The sequence below is a fragment of the Athene noctua genome, chromosome 9 (assembly GCF_965140245.1).
Source record: "Athene noctua chromosome 9, bAthNoc1.hap1.1, whole genome shotgun sequence".
Lineage (NCBI taxonomy): Eukaryota > Metazoa > Chordata > Aves > Strigiformes > Strigidae > Athene > Athene noctua.
This window is the reverse complement of record NC_134045.1, coordinates 22,254,595-22,276,831: the sequence shown is the minus strand read 5'-3', so window position 1 is coordinate 22,276,831 and position 22,237 is coordinate 22,254,595. Positions and strand designations below refer to the sequence as shown.

General features: G+C 41.9%; 1 protein-coding gene across 2 annotated transcripts in view; it reads right to left on the bottom strand.

Annotated features, from left to right (window-relative positions):
• The window catches only part of GAN (gigaxonin), a 29,456-nt gene extending 10,319 nt beyond the window's left edge, over positions 1-19,137 (bottom strand). The window contains exons 1-8 of one of the 2 annotated variants that reach the window (XM_074913238.1): positions 18,917-19,137; positions 5,334-5,448; positions 4,131-4,481; positions 3,457-3,674; positions 2,401-2,522; positions 1,807-1,919; positions 553-702; positions 267-403 (exon numbers count right to left, since the gene is read on the bottom strand). In XM_074913238.1, coding sequence (XP_074769339.1) covers positions 267-403; positions 553-702; positions 1,807-1,919; positions 2,401-2,522; positions 3,457-3,674; positions 4,131-4,481; positions 5,334-5,448; positions 18,917-19,083 — 1,373 coding nt within the window. In that variant the 5' untranslated portion in view covers positions 19,084-19,137. Of the gene's footprint in view, positions 1-266; positions 404-552; positions 703-1,806; positions 1,920-2,400; positions 2,523-3,456; positions 3,675-4,130; positions 4,482-5,333; positions 5,473-18,916 lie in introns of both variants that reach the window. The other variant, XM_074913239.1, reaches the window with a different exon arrangement.
• Between the last annotated feature and the right edge of the window lie 3,100 nt (positions 19,138-22,237).

Genomic DNA, 22,237 nt, shown 5'->3' with positions numbered 1-22,237 from the left:
AACTACAATTTCTGGTTTTCATTTTGCATCAGGGTAGTATTAACTGTAACATCAGGAGGGTAATTCCACAAAATTCATATGTATTGCTTGGATGCTTATCTTTACTCAACCGCAGGCCACCACAATTCAGAAAGGCATGGTGAAATTCATAGGGCTTCTGACAGCTATCTTCAGGGATTCATCAGAGAAAGGACAATTTCCTCTCATCAGAGTGTTAAAAAAGGTCGTACACAGAAATCTAGTTCCACCCTTCCATTTTCACTCACCTTCTCTCTTTCAGAGGACAGATTGCTGTCCACTGCTGAGTCCTAGGGTCATAACACTCAACAGATTCAAAAAGTTTTCCATAGGAGCCTCCGCCCATTGCATAGATTTTCTTCTTCATAGCTGCATAGCAGCCAATCTTGTGGAAAAAAGAAAAAGCACATCTAAAATTACACACAAATGCACAGTATCGAGAGCTCAAAACTAGCTAAAGGTTGAAGAAAAAATATATATAGGCATTAACTATTTAACAATAAGTAATGTGATAAAATCTGATGTAGTTCTTACCTTCCTAACCATGGTCAAGTCTGGCTGCTTGGTCCAGGTCCTGCTATAAATATCATAGCTCTCCATAGAGATCAGCTCCCTTTCACCGTCCTCACCTCCCAGGATATACAGAATTCCATCAATCTCTACCACACCAAAATTATGTCGTGCCTAAGGAATATCAATAAAGTCAACACTGCAAAACATAACTGCTATTATGAATAAAACAATACAATATTTTTCTGCATATCTGTCTGCAAAGTGATACTGATATTATGCCTGGGTTTTGGTTTGGTTTGTTTTTTAAATGAAGCCCTAAACTCCGTAAGAAGATTATTAATTTATTCAACTAAACAAAACAAAGGGTATTCAAAAAAGACAGTGCAGCAAAAGCCAATGAAAATGCACAGAAATCTAAGAACGGAGCTTGGAAATGCACAGAAATCTAAGAAGAGTGCTTGGACACATTTCAGTTTGCATAGCAGGGGTCTCTAGGATAAAGCTGTTGCTTTCAGGTCTCTACAGCAGTAGAGCTCAGCCCCATTATCTGTGAAAAGGCAGCTCTTCTATTTTGTATGTAGGACCACAGCTACCCTCAGCCTCACAGTAAACATAATATATTGTAAAGTCTTACTCATAATAAGAAGGAAACTTAATGCATCATAAATACAAATGCGGCCAAAACTACAGGCCTTTGCCAACCAGAGTCTGTAATGAGGACAATTCTGTGGCAAAGAACAATTTCTTAATAAACACCCTATGCTGATTTAAGAAGATAAAAACATGGGTGTACTAAGGATATATGTTTACAAGCAATAAATTGTTACTTTTTGATGATGCAAATATGAAGGAGGAAGCATTAACTCAAACCAAACCTAAATATGTCTGTGCAAGCCAAGTCCTCTGTTGGCCAGTCCTCTGCCCATCTTTCCTGCACAGTCTGATCCCTTTGTTGACTTAAGAGTTCTCTTGGTTTATAATGTCAGTATATACAGAATGTTAAGTATACTATATGACTGATCCACTATGAAATTCCTGAAATTTTGTAGTTCATCTTTACAGCTAGCTCTTCACTAATTGTTTAGTTTCCCAGATCCTGCAGTCAGTATTGGACCACAAGTATAACAATAGCATATAAACAAAAGTCAGTCTGCAGCATGATTTTGAATGTGTAGGATGCAAGTGACTGGAGATTCAGAATAAAATTTTGCAGAAGAAAAGGAACATTTTGCCACAGTAAAAACTTAAAACCCAACAGTTAGACAGTGGTCTTGCCTCATTCATTGGTGGTAAGGAACTCCACGAATTGGTATCTGGATCATACTTCTCTCCAGAGCTTAGTGTTCCCTTGTTTTCATCCTGACCACCAAGCACAAATAAAAATCCTTCTGTAAAACAAAAGTGTAACATGGTCTTAAAAACAGGTCTCACACCTGTACACTGAGCAAGACAATGTGACCGGTGAGCTGTATCCTGGAATTCACAAGGAGGTTCAGACCAGTCACAGGTCAAACTCTGGACTGGAGAAGGTAAAACACGTATTTATATCTGGACTCAAGTCTACCTCTACAGATACTTTTCAATATATTCAGTGATGCAGCAACTAGAATTTACCTAAAACATTAAATACACCTGGAGACAGATGCAGCAGATTCCCACAAACTGTTGTGGGAATAGTGATTTTAAGACACTCAGATGACAGGGATTTTCACAGAATCAAGTTATGTTTTGGGCAGACAAAGGGGAAGCATGAAATAACCCCAGTGCAGTCAGTCTTAAAGAAAAAAATATCATAAGCTGTATCTCAGATTTTGAGGCACTGGTAAGTTTTCATAATATTGACTTTACAAATACAAAGTTCCCCTTTACCTGCTGACAATACTCCATGATTGATCCTTGGAATACTCATAGGAGCAAGTTCAATCCAGAGCTGTCTATTGGGATCATAAAGAGGACACATACACCGCATCACTGAGGTTGGTTTCCGTGATCTGAACACAGGGTGAGGAGGGAACAAACAAAAACAGAAAGACAAGACAGAGTTTTACGAGTTCACTGTTAACAGCTTGTGTCCAAAGTTTGCTTCTTCCTGTTTTAATATATATTCATAAACCGTGGCATTTCCCTGGTAAGGAGAAAACCCCCAAACCAAATGTGTGTCAATTGAGTTTTGTACAGCCTGGAGACATAAAAAGCAGGTACACCTCATTCACACTGTATCTGCCTGTAACATTTTTTTATGAAGGAACTTTGAACAAACTAAAAAGAACTGATAGGGAGTTATTAGTAATGTCCGAGTAAAGCAGTCCAAGCAATCCACAAACTGAGGTGCAAAATGCTATTTTATTACACTTCTATAAAGAGCAAACATCTAAGTGCTAAACTTATTTAAAAAGGACAAAACCCTCCCCTCTACTGCAGGGGATACTCCAGAAAAAAAAGGACTATTGTGGGGAACAGGGATTTTCACGTGGCATCTCAGATGCACCAATAATGACTTTTTTTTGAATCCGAGCCATTATAAACAAAACACTTAAAGCATGCATTCATTATTTTTAAGATTTATTACAGATGCTTTTCTGATTTCTCCAACATTCTGTGCTTGAGCAACATCTATTCAGTTTAATAAAATAAAAAACCAACAACAAAACCCCAGCCAGTGCTTACTGAACAAACAACACGTCCTACTCTAGTCTAGTACATGTTAAATGTCAGAAAATTATCACAAAATAGCTATTTATTGCTGAATCATTCACAAAGGTATTTTAGGTGTGCCTGACCAACTTAAAAACAAACCCAAATGAAAGAGTAATAAGCCCATTAGGTGCTCATATTCTCTCCACGCTGTGTTTTCAGACGTGCCATGCGTGCTAGACCCCTGTATTTCACCACCTGTGACAACCTCCAATGCCACTTCATACTTACACTCGTTCTTCTCCACCAACAGTCACTATACACTCCGAGTAACCCCGGGGCTTGAAGGAGGCCAGCATGGCCTCTCCCTGCTGCGGCGGCGTGAGGGGAATATTGTTGCATTCTTTGACGATCTCCCGTACCAGCGGTTCGCTCATCATCTGCTCACGTAAATATGCTGCATCTAAGCCCGAAACCCACACTGCTGACATGACATCCTTCATGTGAACCTACAGGAAGAGACAAACGCCTGAAAATCCCCCAGACTTTACAGAACAGCAGTAAGGCACTTGTATGACAGATGCTTCTGTATTTATCGAAAACTTAAAAGAGTGGTTTTGGTATCTGGAAGTAGCAACAAAATCTACAACATAATATTACTAAGAAAACGCATCGGGTCTTCAAAGTTTCACTATTAATGTGCTGCTTGCTTTCTCTCTACAACAGCATTATAGCAACAAATGCCAAAAAGGTACATTCCTCCCTTAATGCCTATTAAATAATAGAGAGAGCAGATGATATACCATCAATACATCACTGCTGACAGCACTTCAGGCAAAATTCAACTAATTCTATAAATGCAAGATTAGCCCTGAAAGAAATGTATCTATTTTAAGCTCCCACCAATTAGAATAAACACACTGGTTTGGATCCCATTCAAAATATAAACATTTTGATGTCCTGACCTTTCTTGATTCTGAATCATGAGAAATCCACCTAATCACTGCTTCAAAGACGTATCTTTCGTTTCCAACATTGAGCTTTTCCATTGACAGCACTTCTTTCAGTTTTTGAGGAGTCAGTTCCAAGAATTCCTCTGTGCTGCTGACGTCTCGAAAGTGAGTTTCCAGATACTCTGAGGCAAGGTAGTGAACATGATGCAAACAATAGTGCAGTGCAAAGTCCCGAATACCAATACAGTTCTCAGCAGCTATGCAACCTTCTAGAAACTCACAGCAGAGAGTTTTTAAGTCTGTAAGCAGCAGGAGATCAGCTGCCTGTACCACATCTTGGATAGTTTCTTCATTTAGCCTGATCTGCAAGAATTAATTTAGAAGTTATAGCTACTACCACTCATTTGTTTCACGACATGTCCGCATTCATTACACTCATTCTCAGTGGCTGAGAAATGGATTATTAATGACAGTGTAAAAATTACACAAAATTGATATGACTACTACCCGCTTATAAATTAACACAGGGATGGAAAGGCATTTGCTTGACAGAAGGCATCAAGCAAAATTTTGTGCCTGAAGGAACCATGAAATTGCTCATCTGCGAACCTAAAATGAATTTTGCTGCAATTAATAAAAATTTTTTTAAATGCATGTCCAGTAGAGAATTTCAAGCCATATCTGCTTTTTCGTTTTCTGCTGAAAGGTAAACTTGTTCACGATCTCCATCTCATTGTGAATAAACTGGACACACCAACTTGAATTTCTGCTCAGGCTACTGGCACAAAGATCTGAAGGGGCGTGCTCTCAGCAACAAGGGGCTGGAGAGGCAGGCATGAGGGTCAGTAAGGGAGGATGCCTGATGTACTGTTATGTTCAGTGATGGGGTCTCAATCTCTGTTGCTGTCAATTCAGTTCTCTTTTACAGCTGTCACAGACTGCATGTTTTAAAGCAGGTTACTGAAATTAGCCACAAATTTTAATAAAAGCATTTGATATGACTCTTTTTACAGTCTCTCCCCACGGCATGAGAAGAGCAGAGACAACTCCTACTACCTCTACTTCACATGCACAGCACCAGTGTGATAGAACACTGTGGAAGTTCTATGACAAAGCTTTAAACCTTTATAAGTTTATCTTTCAGGATAACACTGTCAAAACCCAGGTTATTTTAGCAAATAACTCAATTTCTGTCTAGTTTTTTTAATACCATACCTGCCCACTGAAGATGTAATCTAGTATCTCTTTCATGATATCAACAGATATCCCTTCAAGTTCAATCTTGTATGTGGAGCCATCATCCTTCGGAGGATTATAATTCAGTTTTGTTCTAAGAGAAGAGAGAAAAAAAAAAAAAAGCTCATGATCTGGGCATTGCTAGCTCTCAGTTTCCTGAAGAAAGAAGTGCTAGCTATGGATCACTTTAGCTCTAACAGAGATGTTAAACTCCTACAAGATCATTTGAAAATTGCCTTTCTTGAATTAGCATGAAAAAGATGCTTGCATGGTCTCTAATACTGCTCATCACATATCCAAAAAGAGCAAATACATTAGTCCTCCAAACTACCCACGGCATCAAAGAGCCAAAGTAATTTTTTCACGGCTCACATCTCAAACATTCAAAAACTTCACTCAACTTCAAAGAGAAGAGCAGCTCTGCTGACACATGAAACATAAGAATCTGCTTCGATAAAGGTGGGAAAAGAAACCAAAAACAAATCACTTTACCAAGAAAAAATTACTGAGCAGATGTGATCAGAATATACACTGACAGCACAAATATTTGGACTGCATTATCATTCTGTGTAGTTTATGTCATCAGCCTAATGCTGTGCCTGGCTGTAACTGAACTGTGCACTCACAATTGTATGAAACAGCCCATGTGCCGCTCAGCCAAGCTCTAAATATTCATCTACATCAGTGGATGCTTCACTTACGAGCAATTTCCGTAAAAATACTAGGAACAGTCTGATGTGCCTTTGAATAGAATGGGAAGGGACTGGGGGAAAAGATGAGAAAATAATAATAATAATACAGCAGACAGCTTTGCTTTCTATCATCAGTCCAAACACTTTTTTCCAGGAAAGACAACTTTAAGTCTTCAGAAGGGAGCAGTGTCCATCAGTCTAGTGAAAACAGCCACAAGAGGTAATAAAAGATCATTTCAAACATCTTTTTTCCATGCTTTAGGCAATGAAGAATATATTACAGATAGGTCAGAAACTTGTTTCACTACCTCTGTGTGTATATATGTCTACATCTATATCACAGCACATTAAAATTAAAGCCTTAAAACCAGTTTTATATTCATTCAAATATATTCTTAGATAGAATTAGTTTCTTAATGTGAAAAGCTGTGGCTTTGCTAAGCTCAGAGTGTCCAGTTTGCTGCAGTCTTCCGCTATCCACACTCATACTAAATGAATACATAAATAGGACTTGGCTAAGGGCAGGTTCTGCTTCACTTAGTCATATCGGAATAAATTAGTTTCTCACAAAATAAGTATAACTCTCATCAAATAAAACCCTAGTCTATATGGAGCTATTTTTAAGTGTGAATAAGGATGGCAATTTTAGCCCTGAAGTTACTCATATTTGTGGTCTTGTTTTCACATCGCTTCTCTACGCTGCGAGAGCCCCACTGCCAGCGAGCAGAACGCCCCGGGAGCTAACACTGCTCTGGTGCCAACATACGGCTGTGAGAGGTCAAAGCTAAGCTGCTGCCCTCCGTGTCTGCACAGCACCTAGCACAAGTTAGGATACAAACAACACCACCAATGTAATATGGATTAGGAAATTGTTTATTTCCTAACGCTTGGAAGGAGATTAGAAAAATTAAGCCTGTTCCGCATGTGACTTCCATAAAGTGTGTGCTGCAATAGCAGACATTGATTTGCAACTTGTCAGCTGAAACCTTTTCAACTGAATATACATCTCGAGTGGTATCGTGTAACACACATCGCAACTTCCACCACCCTTGCCCATGCAGAACGTGCATTTTTCATGCTTGCGAGCTCCAAACAAATGAAAAGAGCACATGCACACAGAGTAACACCTATCTTCAACTCTAACACAGTGCCAAGGCTTCTTTATACGCATTTTCAAATCCATTCAAACTACCTCAATTATGCCAACTCTGCTCAAGTTTTGGGATCCTTGATTTGTAATGAAAGGTGCATCTTGTTTCCTGGGATGAAACTCTTGTTTTCTTTTACATTTAACATAAAATGTATCAAGATTTGCAGCATTTGGCTTCCTTCATCAGAAAAGAGAGTCAGATGGTAAATGGATCACACTCACATCAGGCACCTATCAGTAGTAGCTGGCATGGTCAGATACACAGCAGTATCTACACAGAACCTGGGGAGTCCTACACACTGTGGAGCTCATATGCAAGGCATATAATAAACAGGTTGCATGCCAGCACTAATGGGGAGATTAGGGAAAGGACTAGTGCTATTTATCACTAACTTTCATCTTCGCATCACCTGTACACACCCAAGCTAAATCACCTCACTGCACGGACTTTACTCTGACACCTCCTGGTAACAAGAAAGTGTTGTTCGGAGGTTTTGAGTCTTATCAGGCTAGATGTTCTCATTGCTGTGTGTTTTTTTCAGGCATCAGCACAGGTTAACCCGAAACAAACCAGCCACTGATGCAAGCCCAAAACACAAACTCAAAGCAGAAAGATAACCCTGAGAACAAATCGACTGATTTCAAAGTTACAGATACTCGGTATGTAGGCAAACAATCACCTTATGCAAACGCATCCCAGTTCAGACTAAGCTTTGTTCCTGCAACCTGCCCTGAGAAGCACCTATCTGTAACACAATTTTAACTTGTCAGTTCACAAACTACCAGGTTATTTATTTTGATACAAACATTTCTGAGCTATGACACGAGAACCATTCCCAAAGGGCAGCTGGAGGTACTCCTTGTCGCTCATGTCAAGCCCTGCAGGACAGCTACCGGCTGTTGGGAAGACGGGATGAAAAACTGGTGCAAAGACATATTATAACCAGGTTTGGGGCTGGAAAAGTTTTAAGATAGAAAACTGTGAGTCTAATGTGAAGAGAAAGCTGAAGGAGGAGAAGAAAAGGAGGAGGTATGTAAGCAGAGGGCAAGGAGCCACGCCTCCTCTTGCATCACTTGCACACACACCTGGCTACCTCACTGAGGTCTAGGCATCTTTGTCGTAACACACACAACAGAATGAGAAAGTTGCAAAACAGATTTGTTCCCAGTTCAGAAAGACAGAGTGGACAGCATGTAGTGAAACATTTAACCCTGGTCCTCTATCCAATTTCATGTCAGAAAAAAAAGTTTCTAGCTATGCTTAAGCAGAGATTTTTCCAATCTATCAGTATCCCAGGAAGAAGGATGCTTTCCACCACGCCCTTCCCCATGGTGATTTATTCAGCCTGTGATGTGTGTGGCTGAAAGCTGGAAGTGGCAATCAGCAATCCAAGGTGCAGAGATGTGCCCAGCTGCAGCACGGCTGCTTCTAACACATCCATGTGAGATATTCCTACTCTGGACACTTCCAATTACTTTAAAAGCACTCTAAGCTGTCAAACCATGGCAGAAAAGGCTGTCTCTGTCTTCCTTAATTCAGATGAAAGACCAGAACAAGATTTAGAAGGAAACAAACCCCCCCAGCAAACCAGCAAACCCATTAGCTGGGAGCAGAGCACAGCTGAGACGCACACAGGGCTGGGGGAAACAAAACAAGGCAACTTCTTCATCCTGTAAGTAATTTAATTTTGAGCAGCTTGATTCCAGACATGTTTTTAACCAACTTTTTCCATTTTTTAATTAAGAAGATCATCACTGCAAGTTGAAATTGCTGCCAGTAACATAAATAGTGTTCTGTAAATGCATAACATCCACTCCAACCTCTTGGGCCTGGTCAGGAAAACTGCTTGGCAGATACTACACCTTGAGCAAGTGCCATAAGAACACCGAGGTTTATGTTGTGTTTTGATGTTGTGGGTCTATGGGACAAATTTAGAATCTGCTCTTCCACATCACTTAAGGAATACAATCCTAATGAGTCATCTCAAATAACACGACATAAGGTAGAATGAGGAAAAAAATTCCAATATCTCTTCTGTGTATGTAAGCAACAATATAAGCAAGATAAATCATTAAAATTTAAGTAAAGGCTTAAGAATAAATGTTAATATTGCTAGGAGTCACAATTCACATTTCATGGTATAAAACAGGTTCAAATAATAATTAAAAAACAAAAAAAAGCAACCATAAAATAATAAACCAACAGATACATTTAAGACTGTCCACGGCTCTTGTTAAATTTGAGATGGATCTTCCAAATTGCCTCTCATTTTAAAAGAGCAAAACAAAGACAAACAGAGTCATACTCCCAACATTACAGTCAAGTCCCTGTGAGAGCACTGTTGTGGGACAGTGAAATTGCAGAAGCACATTAAGGAAGGGTCCATATCTGAAAATTATTTTTCCTACCTTTTACAGTTGACGATTTACAGGAGAGGGGAATAATAATTTAAAAAAACCCACAAACAAAACAATAAACAAAATGAAAATCAAAACAACTAATTCAGTTGCAACCAGCAGCACTTACTTTCCTGAGTCGGACATAATTCTGAGGGAATATTTATCTTTAAAACCTCTGCCTTATTTGTAAACTTATGAAAAAAATAACTGATGTGTTTCTGTAATAGTGACATAAATTATAAAGAGAACAACAGTACAACTCTTGGAATGCTTTAATCCTTAGAGTGCTGGTATATTGGTACTTAAACAGGTGAAGAAAACATCTGTCTGCAAAGACTGCACCTTTTTAAATGAGAATACTCTAGACCACATTCACCTCAAGCAGGTTTATATTTACAGTGAACAGCAGTCCAAAGAATCTGGGAAACAAAAGACAGAGCTTTTGTTTTTGATGCTTTGCAACACAGAAAACTTTTACCTGCTCTCACGTCATCCCACTGCAAACAACAGAGTCTGCTGACCTACTTACACAGCTGTAGCAGGGTGTAAGGAACCAAGCTGCAGGAGACAAGAGGGAAACACTTGTCTTATGAAAGGAGCTGTCCTTAGACTAATGATTTTACTCCAGATTAACCATAAGGGCTAGTCTACACAAGCTTTCCAATATTGCCACACTAGCAAACATTAGTATTAGAGTAGCAAAGCCATCTTTCCAAAGCAGGGAGTAATAAAAGTGGGGTTTGATGATATATCCTTTACCTGCACCAGTCTTTTGGCCTTCTCCAGAGAGCATTAGCATTTTAAAATGAAGTTACACCTCCAATAAATGTTTCCAGTAAAGAATGCACCAAACCCAAAATAGGCTCACAAGGATGACTCAGTCCCCAAAATGACATAAGTACTTAGAGATTTTGCATCAGTAAGGAGAAAACTTTAAAAATTCTGCTTCTGATGCAAACATAAGGTCAATTTAGTCTCCTCCTGATCTGGGCTTCCTTATGTAAGTTTAAGTCTTTCAAGTACAAGCTTTCCATGTTAAATCTAATTAAGTCCTACCTCGGATTGACCATTTTAATAGTGAAGCGTTTTCATTTGTCTGCTTTTATCCCTGCAACATTTTCTCCCATGAAAGCTGGTCTTTCTGCGTGCAAAAAACCTTAATAATCACATTATTAAACAGGTCAGACAAAAACATGATGCAGCAGTTCACTCCACCCACTGCCATCCTCCAAAAAGATATTTTACAACCAAATCAGAAGGTTTTCTTTGAGGTCACACCCTGGCCTTCAGCACCACACATAAAAGACAGTCTTCACCACACCCTGCAAAGGGTGCCAGCTCTCAGAGGATTTTGGCTATACCTCTTGTATGTCTCTTCTTAAGATTATCTGTAACTGCAACTTTAGGTCTCAGGGCAAAGTAGTCCAACCTAACAGCCCAACACAAAAACCTGCAGAAGTTGCTTTGCTTGGTTTAGGAGAAACAACTAGGAATAAACTTTCCAACAAATGAAAAAATTAAGTGAGGAGAAAACATAAGGCTTTCCCCACATACACAAGAAAGAGAACAAAGCAATTTCTTCAGCAGCAGCACAGGGGACATGTACAGGGCTCACGGGCAATGAAGAGCTTGTTTATCCTGAAAATCTGAAGTTACTCTGACTACACTGAGCTCATCCAGAGCCAGATTGTAATCTGAATTGGAAATCTACCCTCAACCAACATCTCTTGCCTAAACATGTGAGTTAGCCCTAAGTAGACAGAACACACACTTGATGAACACAGCCCCCAAGAACGGACCCTTGGAGTTTCTCAGCAGCAGTTAAGTACCTGCCATTTCATTTTACTTGGGCTATTTTTTAGGCTACTTGGAAAACAACCAATCAATTGTATTAGCTGAGCTTACAAACAAGTCAAACACAAGCAGTGCAGATGAGCTGGCTGCTGGGCACCCATGGTTCGTGCCACGCACCTCGTACGCGGCATGAAGCGCCGCGCAGCCTCCTCTGTGTGTGTAACCCAGCAGACCTGGGTCAGCAGTTGGCTGTTCAGCTCTTCCCACATGAAGCACAGATCTATTATGTACATTCCTGTATTAGAAGTACCTGCCATTGGACTTAGAAAGGCGGTTTTGGTTTGGGTTTGGTTTTCCCTTTGTTTTTAAAAGGTGGGGGGGAAAAAAAAAAATCTAATCCCTGCTCCTCTACGGGCAGCAGACTAACAACGCGTGGAACACCCATTAAAGCATCTCCTTAAGTAAGTAAATCTGTATCATATTTATGCCACTTTTGTGCTACATGACACTTAAGTTCACTCGCTAAGTAGATGATACATGAGATTTCCAGTGCACATCAGCTTTCTACTGAACAGCAGCGTTACACCTATTAGGTCGCAGTTTGGAACTAGGACTTGCTCATAAAACCAAAGGCAGGCATTTCTGGAATAGTTTTAAACCAGGAAAGGAACCATATCTTACTTGAAAATACATCTTCTTGCAAATGTAACTCTGCTTTCTAGCTTGTTAAAAATGCTCTTCTAGAAGGCAAAAGTACAGTACCATACCTGTGCTGTTAAACTTGCCATTAAATATACTTAAGAAATGTAATGCTGTGTAGCATGTCTCTAGTAATCCAAACATTTCTGTGACTTACTAAAAATCAGTCTTTGGAAAACACCAATGAAGCTGCTGAAAAAACTTGGTTTAATTAAGTTTTTATACTTCACTTATCCTTAGAGCACATGGGAGAAATAAGCATCAGAGTCAGAGCAAGATTTTCATAATTGCTGGTAAGTATGAAGTCAAATGGGCAAAATTACAAGTGCACGAGTAGCATCGTGGGACAGGTGGAAGTTGCGACAAGTGCTTCTTTGGGAATCCAACCGAGGGAGGCACCAGAACTCTGGGCACGCCAGGAGCTCAAAAATGGAGATCTGCAAGATTATCACAGAAAATGATGACACGGCCAAGAAGAAAAAGGAACCAGGAGCGTGGATTTCACCATCAAAAGAAGGAAAAGCCAAGAGCGTAATTCAGAGTACTAACTGTGTCTGTAAACAGTAACAAGAGCTGTACTATACAGTTTAGAGTTGTTCAGGAGATGTAAACCAATGAGCCTGAGGACATAAACCAGCCGCTAACTACGTGGTATTAAGAACATATCTCCTTGATAGGCAGCAAGCAATTTCAGAGCTGTCCATAAGAGTGATTTTGTTTGTTTGTTTTACTGGAAATATGAAGCAGCCATATAGATATAATACAGGAGCCAAGTACAAGACTGGAGACACCCCTCCATATAGATAATGCTATACTGGTACTCAGTATGAGGTCAGAGACAAAGCTTTGTACAATATATGAAATAAGGAGTCTGAACAGAGAGTGAAGAAACAAATTCTTTAAAACCATTAGTTACTTTTCATATTTGTCTGTCTACACCAGGAAGAAGGTCCTTTTGTAACTGGAGCTGAGACCAATGCAAACAAAACAAGTTCAAAGAAAAAATAATACAAAAACCAAAACACAAATCAAGAAGCCCAAACTCATCAACTCCATCTCTTTCTCCAGACAGCCCTGTTTCATCCACAAAATACATTTTAAAGCATGCAAGAAAAGTTATTCATAAAAAAGGTTCTTTTATTAAAAGAAGTTTTGCCAAACAAGGCAATTAAAGCAGGTGTAAAGGCAACCTACAGAGTATAAATTACCCAGACATCCCAACAGCTCCATCCTGCCACACCTCCTTCCACCCCATCTTGCCTCTTGCATCAGGCACACAGAACTGTGTGTCTTCAGACACAAAGAAAGGACAAGAAGCTTCATCTCGAGTTCTCCTGTGTAAATAAGATGCTCTGCTTTCCAGTTCTCCCTTTGCCTGACATGTAGGAGCAACCCAACTGTATTTTCTTACTATCCTGAGCTGGGCAAGAGCCCTATTGCTTTCTCCCTTCAGGCCATCTTTAGGGGCTTGTTGGAGCAGGAATATCATTAACAGCTCTCCATTCAAGCCCGGTATAGTGATTTTTAAATCCCTTTTAAACCATAAGCTTTTAACATACCTTTAACACTGTTGCCCCTCAGCTACTTATGCAAACATAACACGCATTTAGGCACCTCTCCTGAGCTACACCAGGTAGAGAGTTTCTGGTCAAGGCAACTACTTTGATTTATTGCTTCTCAAAGTTACAGAGATTTTACAACTCAGTTATCGCTAAAACATCCCAAGTGACGTTTTAGTTTCCTTTTTTAAAAAACAAAACTATACCTAATTTAAAAAATAGATTTAAAAATCTGGACACAAATTCTGACCTGATTTGTTCCTGCCTTCCTAGTGCCAGGGCAGCCTGTAAAGTTCCCAGGAGACTGCCAGAAACAAACTTCTCGTAAGAAACCTCGAAGACAACACAGTTTTAGAGCCCTCCTTGATAGAGCAGTTACCACAAGGCTGCCCTGCATGCTCAAGGGAAGAGGCATCAAGCCCTAGCACAAGCACAATGTGATTCGGCTAAACCAGAACTTGAGAGCATGGGGTCCTGACAACCAAATACCATCCAGCTTCACCAGTGGCTTCTGTTTGTGACATTAGTACTAGTCCCAACTAGAAAAAAGTTCTAAAACACTCTAAAAGGTCTCTATAAATGTCCGTGGAAAACAAACAGGTATCAGGAAACAAGCAGCAGAAGCTACTGGCACGCATTGGCTTCCACCTTGCTTTGCTCCACAGTATTTATTGTCCAACAAGTGTAACAAAACCTGCCAAGTCGCACCTTTCCAGTGCACTGCAGAACAGATGTACCGTCCCACTTTTCACATCAGCACTTTGGGATGCTCACAGACACACTTACACAAGGATGATGTCTCAGACGACTGCCTTCTCAGGGTTTCACGACAGCTCAAAACACTCCAAGTGCCAGCACGCAGAGGAAAGGACAGGAGTTCAGTGATGGGGGACACGTTCCACCACATCTCTGTGGAAATCTATTTTGGCACTGGCAGACAGGTTACGGTTTTGTGGCTGTGCAGGGGTCTTACAAGGCCTGCAACGTTTTAGGGGTGTCAGAAGGTTGAAGAGCACAAGTGAGAAGCTGCAAATGCTGTCAGGTTATTTCTGACCAAAATCCATTTACAAAAAGAACAGCTATTTACAAGTAAAAGGAAAATAACGTGAACTTAATTTTACATTTTTATTTTTGTTTAGTTATGTTTATCTGGAAAAAGATGCAAATGTAGTTACTGGTCCACTGCTAAGTTAGCAAAGCCCTGGGGAACCGTATAGAACATACCCATCCGTAATCCGTTCACATAGATGCATGAAAACCAAAGACAAAACTTGTTGAGGTGACAAGCACACCTTAATTTAATTTCTAATACAGCAGCACAATCCCTGCGTAACATTAAGTTCATCTAAGAATTTGAGCTTAAATATCCTCTTTGTTAAGGTAGCTCCCACATGCTCCCTGCGATACAGGCAAGCGAGTTGCAAGTTTCAGTTGGCCAGGAACAACTCATGCCAGACAGAGACTGATCTGTTCGGATGAGAACATCTGCTGCTACTGCTGAGGATACCAGGAATACTTGGACCAAACCTATCCTATAAAAGGTCTGTAGATACATGCTATACTGACACCAAACTTGCTAGTGCGAGCATGGTTTATTCTGGTAAAAGTATTCTTATGCCACAGTAATTTACACTGAGCTCACAAACTAAATAAATTAAGCCAGGGCAATAGAATTGTATCTACATTAGGGCAATTGGCAGGGCAAAAAGTACTCAAAAAATGGCAGGCTTCTGGCTGATTTGTGACAGAAGAGAAAATGAAGAACTAACCTGGCTCAAATCTAACGTCTCTAGGATGCACAGCAACATCCCTTTGAACCAAACCACACTTTGTCCTATGGCAGTCTCTTCCTGAGGAATTCTCCTTTTCTCAAGCTGGAAACATACCACAAGATGTAGGAGATATGCAGGAAGACTTCTGCGTTTTGTAAATGACAGGATTTGCTCCAGGGGCACAGAGAGGGATTAGATAAACCTGTACCTATAAGGCAGTTCTGTAGGAATTCACACAACCACCCCAGACCTCACTGCCCTCAGAGAGCTACAAGCAACTTGGCATTAAGCAATTGAGGCAAGACCTCAAGAATCAAACTACCACAAAAATTAAAAGTCTTACTGGTCCCACAAACTGAAAGTTTATTCATGAAATGGGCATCTATTTCTTTTCTGTGCTCACAGACACTAACCTATGGACAAGAAAGGCAGATGAGGCCCACGACACCAGTAAGACTTTCCCATGTTTCTGCATCCCCTCCATGTCTTTAGTTCTCTTCCTGCTGAAGCCGCCATTTTTGAACTGCATGGATAATCCAGTTGCCAAATAACTAGAGGGAAGCCACATCACTATAATTTACAAGTGTCCTACTCATAACCAGTCAGCCAAACAGCTTCCATGCAAAACTACAAAACAGGTAACGCTCCTCTCTCTGTGTCTGCACAAATCCTTCAGCACACAGACTCTGCTCACACCCAACCACCCCCTCAGAAAGTCCATGCCTACTTATTTTCCTACTCACACCCTAAATGAAGCATTCATACCAACCCTACACAGCTTCTGAACTCACCCACCGACTTGCCCACAGCCACAATACACACTGACACAGCCAGATACAGAAAACACCACACCAACTCATACTTCCACTGCTTCACTACTGTTTCATGTACCCATTCATTTTTCTTCCAAGTTTTACTTCTGAAATTAGTTAATGGATTTTTCTGAGCTTTATATTGGAATTTTTCAAATGAGAGCAACTGAAATCAATTGGCATTTGGAGAGTGTAACAGCTTCTGGTATCAGAGCACGCTTTGGAATCATCTACCCTTAAAATATAAGGACATAAAATTCTTGAGTCTCTTGCAGTAACTCCTTATATAGAAACCTAAACCAGTAATTTTATTTGAAAAAACAACTCTCAAAATAAATGGGACTTGCATAGACTAGAGGTACAGGCTGGAGATTAATTTTAACTCCCAAAAAAGCCACTGAAATACTACTTTTGGCTGGAAACATAATGCTCCAACACTGGCAACCTACCTGACCAATTCTACCCAATGGGAAGACCAGGTGGACTAAGGGAAAGATCCTGGAGTGATAAAAAGAAGAGAGATAGGCAGCAGGTAAAAATTAGTCTCTGCAAAGGCAGGTAATACAAATGTATTAATGTGCCATACGAGAACTAGGCACATATATTTTTGGTTATTTACATCTTGCAAGCCTGAAGAATAAAGATGAGTAAGCCTAGAAGAAAAAACCCAACAACCTAACCTACTTTCACACATAGTTAATGAGTTCCTTCATGGGATCTGAACCTGAAAAATTTTGAGCTTAAAAAAAAAACCAAACCCCACAACTCTAATGACTACAAGTTTTGTTGCTAATGTAGTTATGTCTGGCACTCTTGCTCCTCACACATGCTTAACTCATGTTTTCCCAGTACATTTTTCAGAGATTAACAAAACGCAACACCTAAAGATGAAATTCTGTGAAAAAGGTACTTCTTTATAGAATAATTTACAACACATCTTTTAATTAAACAGTCTTTTTCACAGTAAAAAGTTTCCTGTAAATTCATCTTGCTGTTACAGTAGAACAGCAGTGTTTCCAATATGACCTCTTTCCACCTAGGGCAACTCTTTTGAACCCCTAATTTCAGATACGCATACAGTCATCTAAAATATGGTGATCAACAACCTAAAAAGCATTCAGGAGTTTTGAAGAGCATCGGATCAATGGCTCATTTCAATTTCATGTCTTTGATTTGTCTTTCACCATAGTCTTCCGAAACGGCTCCTCAAGACAAGCAGTGAAAAAAAATTATTAGTAGTACATAGGCTCCGTGGTGTCTTTTTTGCCAATTCTTGCTGATCATCTTTCTTTGTGAAATTTCATTTTACATCTCAGTTCTGCTAGCTCAACCGGGGCAGAGAACTGTTTCTTTAGGTCTGTCAATGCTCAACACCCATTTAAAAGTTAATCACAAACTCCATTTTCTATTTCTTTTTAGTTTATTTTTGTACTTGAGAACATTATACTGTAACGGTCACCCAAAAATATCATATTGCCTAAAAGCAGATGATAATACAACAGGGAAGCAGGTTGCACTTTTTTGGAGAGTAACACACAGACTCCCCATCCTCGCTTAGCGCAAATATGCAGATTTTATGACAGCTTCACAGGAAGCTACAACTGGGAGGAATGCCCAACCGTTACAAAAGGTCTGCTACAGACTTACGATAATCCTGCGTTTAAGTGATACTGAAAGGTCTGCTCCTACTTTACAGCCTAAGACAAAATTAATGTCTTTATTAGCTGTAAACGATAGGATTTAAAGACCCTTTGGAATAAACCACTTGGAATTATCCTCTCTGACCGCAGCTATGTCCTTTAAAAATCTTATGGCTGGTTTATCCTTTTGACTCGATGTCACCGGACTCCTCAGCACCCAGCGCGATGGGGAGGCTCCAACCGCTGTCTCCGCCTGCGGCAGGACCCCTCACGACACGCACAGTCCCGGACAAGCTCCCAGCCGGGCGCCCCGGGCAGCCGGGACCGCGCAGGCTGTGGCCCCGCTCCCGGCCCGGCCCGCGGCAGGTTCCCAGGTACCGCACGGGAGCCAGAGGTGGGGACACGAACCCGTGGAGTTCTTTTCATTGAAAACCTCATGTACTTCAGAAGCCATAAGCACCACCTGGAGCCCTGTCTTGCTAAAAGACGTTACGGAGGTAAAAAAAAACCGATCCCCAAGTGCTGACTCGGTGCAGGCGGCGGCCGCAGCAGGCCGGCAGCGGGCACAGCGCACCGGCGGCTGCCCCGCGGCCCAGCCCCTCCTCTCCCACCGCTCCAAGTTTATTTTTTTCTGGGTCGCTCGCTCACGCCGGGCACTCGGTGGCACTTCAGGTGTCGGGGGCGAGTTGCTCCCCCTCCCCACAGTCCCCAGGGGGTTAAACGGCCCTTTCACACCCGGGGTAACGCAGAGGACGGCGGCTCGGGCCGGCGGGGCAGCGCACGGCGGCACCGGCCGCGGTGACGGAGGGAAGGGCCCGACCGGGGCGCTGGGGCAAAGCCTGGCGGGGGCAGAGCCTGCTCGGGCCACGGCCGCACGCCCCCCCCGACTCTTTCGTCCTTAAAAGCGGCCAAGCCCGCTCCTTACGTAACTGTAACGGGCACGGGCACACACCCCCCCCGCCCGGGGAGCGCGGCCTCCCGCCGAGCCGCCGCCCGCGGAGGGAGCTGGGGAGGCCGCGGGCCCGGCCGCCGCCCCGGCCGTACCTGATGTAGGGGCTGGCGGCCGCCAGGATGTTCTTCTGCACCGGGATCTCCTCCCCCTCCAGCACCAGGTGCGCGTCGCAGAAGCGGCTCTCCTCGCGGAAGGAGCTGAGGGCCCGCAGCAGCCGCGCCGGGTGCTGGGGGTCCGACACGGCGCTGGGCCCCGACATGCTGCCGGGCCCCGCCGAGCAGAGCCGCGCCGGGCCGGCCGCCTCCGAGCCTGCCCTCACACCATGGCTGCCCGCCCGCCGCTGACATCATCTCCCTGCGCCGGCCCACGCCTCAGGGGCGGGAGCGGGGCGGCCCCGGCCCCGCGGGTCCTGGCTCCCGGCCCGGCCCAGGGCTGGGGGCGGCCGCGCTCCTCGGGGCTCCGCGGGGCCCTGGCTCGCCCGGCCCGGCCCCGGGACCGCGGGCCCTCGGCTCGCCCGGCCCGGGGCGGGGGGGCAGAGCAGGTCGGGGAGCCTGAACTCACCAGCGCCTGCGAAATTACCTTCCCCCCCCCCCCCCCCCCCCCTTAGCTTTAAAATATGACTAAACTCAGCCTCTTACATGTATTTTTTCCCTTACAAGAGTAGGAGTTAAAACGATAGGCGTTAGCATGAGAAAAAGTCAGAATGAGAATTAAATACAGCAAGACTCCTTTCGGGAGTGCCGCTGGAAATACGCCCTTTTCAGGCAAAACGATTTTCATCAGGTCTGTTCACAAGGTTTTAAGCCGTATATTTAACGTGCTTAATTGCACATTAAGGAATAAATTGATTCCATCTGCCGCCGCTTTAACAGCATCCAGTATGTGAGTAGCGAAACTATTTGCACCGAGTGAAAGTGTCTCAAAAACTGTGATCTACTTTACCGGCAATTCAGTCCGTGCTGCCAGGAGGGGGCAAACGCAGCAGCTCGCCATGGCCCCTGCTCCGACAGTCAAAAGCAGATTTGGGATTTCTGAGACGGGGAAACACCCAAAAGGCCATCATGCTGTTTCTCTGTGGGGAGAATAAATTTTCTGAGGGTCTGATCCAGTAAACTGTGATTGTTTTATTATTTGCATTTCTTCACATCGGTGATGCCAAGCACGATATATAAAATGCATACCTTTGAAGTGTGGACAACTTAAAATTTTATAATTCATCCTAGTCCAGTCTGATAGCTCTCCAAATCGTTTTACCACTAGGAAAAAAAAAAAAAAAAATAGAACAAAGGTGTCTGGAAATGTCCCCATAGGAGAGAGAAATGAATGACTTTACAAAGGCAACACTGTCCCTCCCAAGCTAGACACAATGGTGTTTTGTTCTCCAGATGCTGGGACATCTGCACAGGCAGACCCCAGCAGCCAAAAGACCGAACCAAGTGCTTGGTTGTGGAGTGTGAATAGCCCCTTTCAGCCAGTGTTTACAGTTCTACCCTTGCTTAAAGTGCTTTCGGACTGGAGAGGGGTCGCAGAGAGTACCATGCTCAAGGGTTGTTGTGCAGCTTTGAACAAGTTTTAGAAGCAGCAGAGGATGTGTTTCACATCCTGGTGTGATGGAAGGCCTAAAAACATCCTCATCTGCATGAAACACCAGCAACTTTGCATCACTTATTGTTATAACATACCCATTTAAAAATATTAGCAGGTCACTTCTTCTGGCTTGGGTATAATTATCCAGGCTGTCAAGTGTAGAATGAGGAAGAGCACAATAGATGGAGAGGACACGTCCCCGGCTCCCTTTGAGGGTAATGAAAGCAGGGAGCACTCTGCATCTGGACTGCGGGTGAAAGATGTGTTTTGCTTGTTATTAATACTTTGGTAATTGCATACCCAAGGGAACAGTGGTTTAAATGATTGCAAAAGCTGTCATTGAGTGGCCTGGTTATTTAAAAACACTGGTTTGTTTCTGTGCCTCCTGCATAGATTGTTATGTATGAAAACATAGTTGTATTTCTGGTTTTTAACTCGTCCTAGTAAACAGTGTTTCTGCTTCCTCCTGCTGTGTATGTGGGGCAATGGGACAAGGTGTAACAGGTAATATGCACTTCCAGAGAACAAATTAATTATTATGCTTTGTTATTTGTTTCATTTCATGAAACCCGTTGATAAAAAAAGAAAGAAAAAAAAAAAAAACCACAAACAAAACCAACAGACCAAATCACCCTGCCAACTAGAGGGCCATTTGAAGTAATTCCATGTATGCATACCCATGGCCTGATTCTCTTGCTCAGCTATGGTTTTTTCCTGTAATGGAGCTATCTATCCCTACTATTTTTATTTGCAGTCACTAAACCTAGATTCTTTTTTCTGCCATGACAATAACCCCACTAGTTTTACTGGGCTAATTTATGACTTAAATTGGTGCAAAAGAAGAATCTAACCTTTCTGTCCCTCAAGATTTCATTCACAGCGAAGGATGTCAGAGAGCAAACCAAATGACACACTCATCACCATGTGCCATGTTACCACAACAAAAGAAACCCACAAGCCTTGCAGCCACTTGGCAAAGCATATATGCATTCCCCCTTGTTATTGCCAGCCTAGAAATGATACGGTCTATTACTATATTCAGGGTAAATGTTTCATCAGATTGCTGTTGCAACTGCTAAAAACATTCTTGAACAAATTTGTGATTAGCCATATGGTTTTATCCATATTGTCTCTGCCACAGGAGAATACCGGGATTGGCAAATTCAGATTTACATCACTGTTTTCCTCTGCAGGTTGACTACAAACCTGATGCTAATCAAATCCTGTGTAATACTGGCCAAGGGAATATGGCACGCTTTGTTTATAAGAATTTGGTTTGGGTATGATTTTTTAATTTATTTTCTGTAGTATACATGAACATAACACATTCGCTTTCTTGGACTGCAGGTAACTAAATCTGATCCATTTTTATGATGAATATTCCCCCATCATGTCATCTCTGCCAGTAAGAGTTACCTCCTCAGAAGTCAAGTAACTCTGTATCCCAACTCATGACCATCTTAAAACATAACACTATGAATTAGTGTTATGAATTACAGAAAAAATTCTGGACACGGACTCTTAAAAGGAGATCTATAATAAAGGTTAGACTTTTGATTCATTACTACCTTAATTCCAGAATTGTGGAGACTTGTTAAATCCAAACTTTTTCAGATTAAAAGGAACAACTCCACAGCTGGTGTCCTTTGCCAACATCAGAAGTCAGTCTTCTATTCCAGTACTGGTTCTATATTACTTACAAAAATGGAATTCAATTACTTCTTTAGAAGATAAAGTTCTCTTAAATAGGAGTGGTAATATGCCTTGAAAACGCTAGAGATTACTTTTTCTGCAACACACCTTACTGAAGTGTTTCTTTTCATTTT